General features: G+C 56.1%; 1 protein-coding gene across 1 annotated transcript in view; it reads right to left on the reverse strand.

Moving 5' to 3' along the window:
• Nucleotides 1–2,468, reverse strand: part of VOLCADRAFT_105151 (uncharacterized protein) — a gene marked incomplete at both ends in the record, with an annotated part of 13,315 nt that overhangs the window by 7,185 nt on the left and 3,662 nt on the right. The window contains 3 exons of the mRNA XM_002951576.1: nt 666–766; nt 1,135–1,227; nt 2,095–2,163. Of these exons, the coding sequence (XP_002951622.1) occupies nt 666–766; nt 1,135–1,227; nt 2,095–2,163 (263 nt within the window). The remainder of the gene's footprint in view (nt 1–665; nt 767–1,134; nt 1,228–2,094; nt 2,164–2,468) is intronic.

The following is a 2,468-nucleotide window of genomic DNA, read 5'->3' on the forward strand; positions in this document are numbered from 1 at the left end:
AGGGGGAGGACAGGGCGGAAGGTGGTGTGTAGCCCAGCGCCTCTGCTACCTGAATGTACGAACACAAAAAGAGACACATACACACACAAAAGAAACTTACCAGCACAAAAACTAAATTTCAACAACGCAGGCCGTTTACAACTGGCGGCAAAGCAGTAACAAGGTAAGTAGCAGGGGGAGGAGCAGCAGTAGCAGGAATCGCCGTAGCATTAGCACACGCACACACGTGTGTTTTGACGCACGCAACATACCGTTTAACGCGCAAAGACATATACTCGCACACAACGATAAACAGCTACACGTACGCACATACATACATACATTTTTTGTTTTTTCCCTTTGGATCCCTTTGTCTTTAGTTGTGTTGTGGGGGGGTGTTTCAAAGAGCCTTTGACTTTGCCCTAGCTGAGACTTGTGGACTCGCTCTAGCGGGACCTGAGAGCCCTTCGTGGTGTTTTCACTGCAGCGCCATCCCTGGATGGAGGGGCTGCGGAATGGCTGCGTAGAGTGTTGGCAGTCTGAGTCGGGTCGGGAGCACACAAGACTAACCGACTTGTGCTGTGTGCTCCCGACCCTTGCGCTGTGTTTCGGCTTCGGCCCCCGGCTCTCGCGGCCCACAGTGTAATCTAAGTCATACATGCATACATACATCCATACATACACACCTCCCTCCCCCCACTACCTCGGGGTGTTGAGACCAAAGGGGGCTCTGGTCGCTCCAGTCCCCTCTCCACTCCAGACCGCCGGAACCGTGCGGGTTACGAACCTGGAACCCCCCGGGGGATGGGGATGTTGTTTGGCGGGGGGGGCGAGGAAAATGGGAAGGGGGAACCCCGGCGTGTGTGTGTATGTGTGTGTCTGTATCGGTACGGGGGAAAAAGCAACGCCGCGGGTAACGGGATGGGGATAGGGATGGAGAGGAAATGTACGGCGTTGAGGAGGAAGGAGAGCTAGCGGAGAGCGGGAAAGTCTCTTCTGAAGATTACAGCGTTTTTCACTCCTGCAGTCGGGCCCCTCAGCGGGTTGCGGGGAAAAACCCACCCACCTCACACACCCACCTCATCCCACCCCACCCCATACGTTGCTTAACCCTCCGCACACACCCAGGCCCCCACCCCAGCCCCCCTCTCCCACCTGCACCATCATCAGTTGCCCCCTCGCATCCGAGCTGACAGGCTGGGCCGCCATAACCGTGTAAGCATGGGCCCGTACGACACCATCCACATCCTGTACGACAGCGTCAAGGGGTTTGGCCGCCCGGAGGGGAAAAAGGTTTGGGACGGGAGGTCTAGGGAGTTGGAAACGTGCTCCACGGTTTGCAAGTAAAACGAATTTACGGACACCGTCGTACCATTATATCCACAGGGTGGTCAAGGGCATTGTGGGCCGGGGGGCCGGGGGATCGGGGGGTTGTGGGGGGTTGTGGGGTTGGGTTTGGGGCAGGTGGGAAGCAATTTCAATGAAAGGTTGGGACCCATGGGAATGTTGGCGGGAAAGGGTTAGGACAAATACAGCTTGCGGGGACGTGAGTGGGAAAAAGGGGCCCGATGCACATTGTGTGTGTTGGAGGGGGGCCCCTGCTGGGATGGTGTCACTCAGCGTGTATGTGTGTATGTCTGTCTGAATGTATGTGGTGACTGTTGTTGCTCCTTTTACTCCTTTCCGGGGAAATTGTGTGGAAAATCGCTGAAGGGGGGCCGGGGGGCAAGAGGGGGATGAGGTAGGTAGGTGGGGAGCTCTGCGGTACTACAGCTGTCGTGTGCTGTCTCTCCCAACACCTCACCCGCACAGCAAGTCGCACCGCCGCAAGGCCCGACACGGCGCACCCGCACCCGCGCCCGCACCCCACCTCAGCCTGCACGGTGCGCATACTACTCCGACACCCTACCCCTTCCGTCTACCCCTATCCCACCCCCCCACACACATCCCACCGTTTTTCCCCCTCTCTTTTTCCCTCATCGGTACCCACTCATCACACATACATACACACATACATGCACAATTACATACACAATCACATACATACATACATACATACATACATACATACATACATACATACATACATACATACATACATACATACACACACACCGTATCATCGTCAGTTCCAACGGTGGCTGCCGCTACGAGGTTACCGATAGCGAGATGGTACACAACCGCCTGGGGAGGCGAGGGGGGTTTTGTAAAGGGGGGGAAAGGGGGCGTCATCGTATGCAGCAAGAAGCACAACGGACCAACCGCCGACATCACCACATGTCAAAGAACCAACTGCCGTACGAATCCAAAGGGAAGGAGAAGAGTAGGGGAGATATGGGAGATCAGAAAAAACAAACAAAACCCTGCAGGGTCCGTGTCCGGTGACACATACGAGGTGATGCGGGGGTAGTTGGCCCCCCCCGGCCGAATTCCTGAAAATCGGGATGGTGTTGACAAAACCCCAAACAGGCCCCCCCCCCTCCCTCCCA

This window comes from Volvox carteri, assembly GCF_000143455.1.
Source record: "Volvox carteri f. nagariensis unplaced genomic scaffold VOLCAscaffold_24, whole genome shotgun sequence".
Classification (NCBI taxonomy): Eukaryota; Viridiplantae; Chlorophyta; class Chlorophyceae; order Chlamydomonadales; family Volvocaceae; genus Volvox; species Volvox carteri.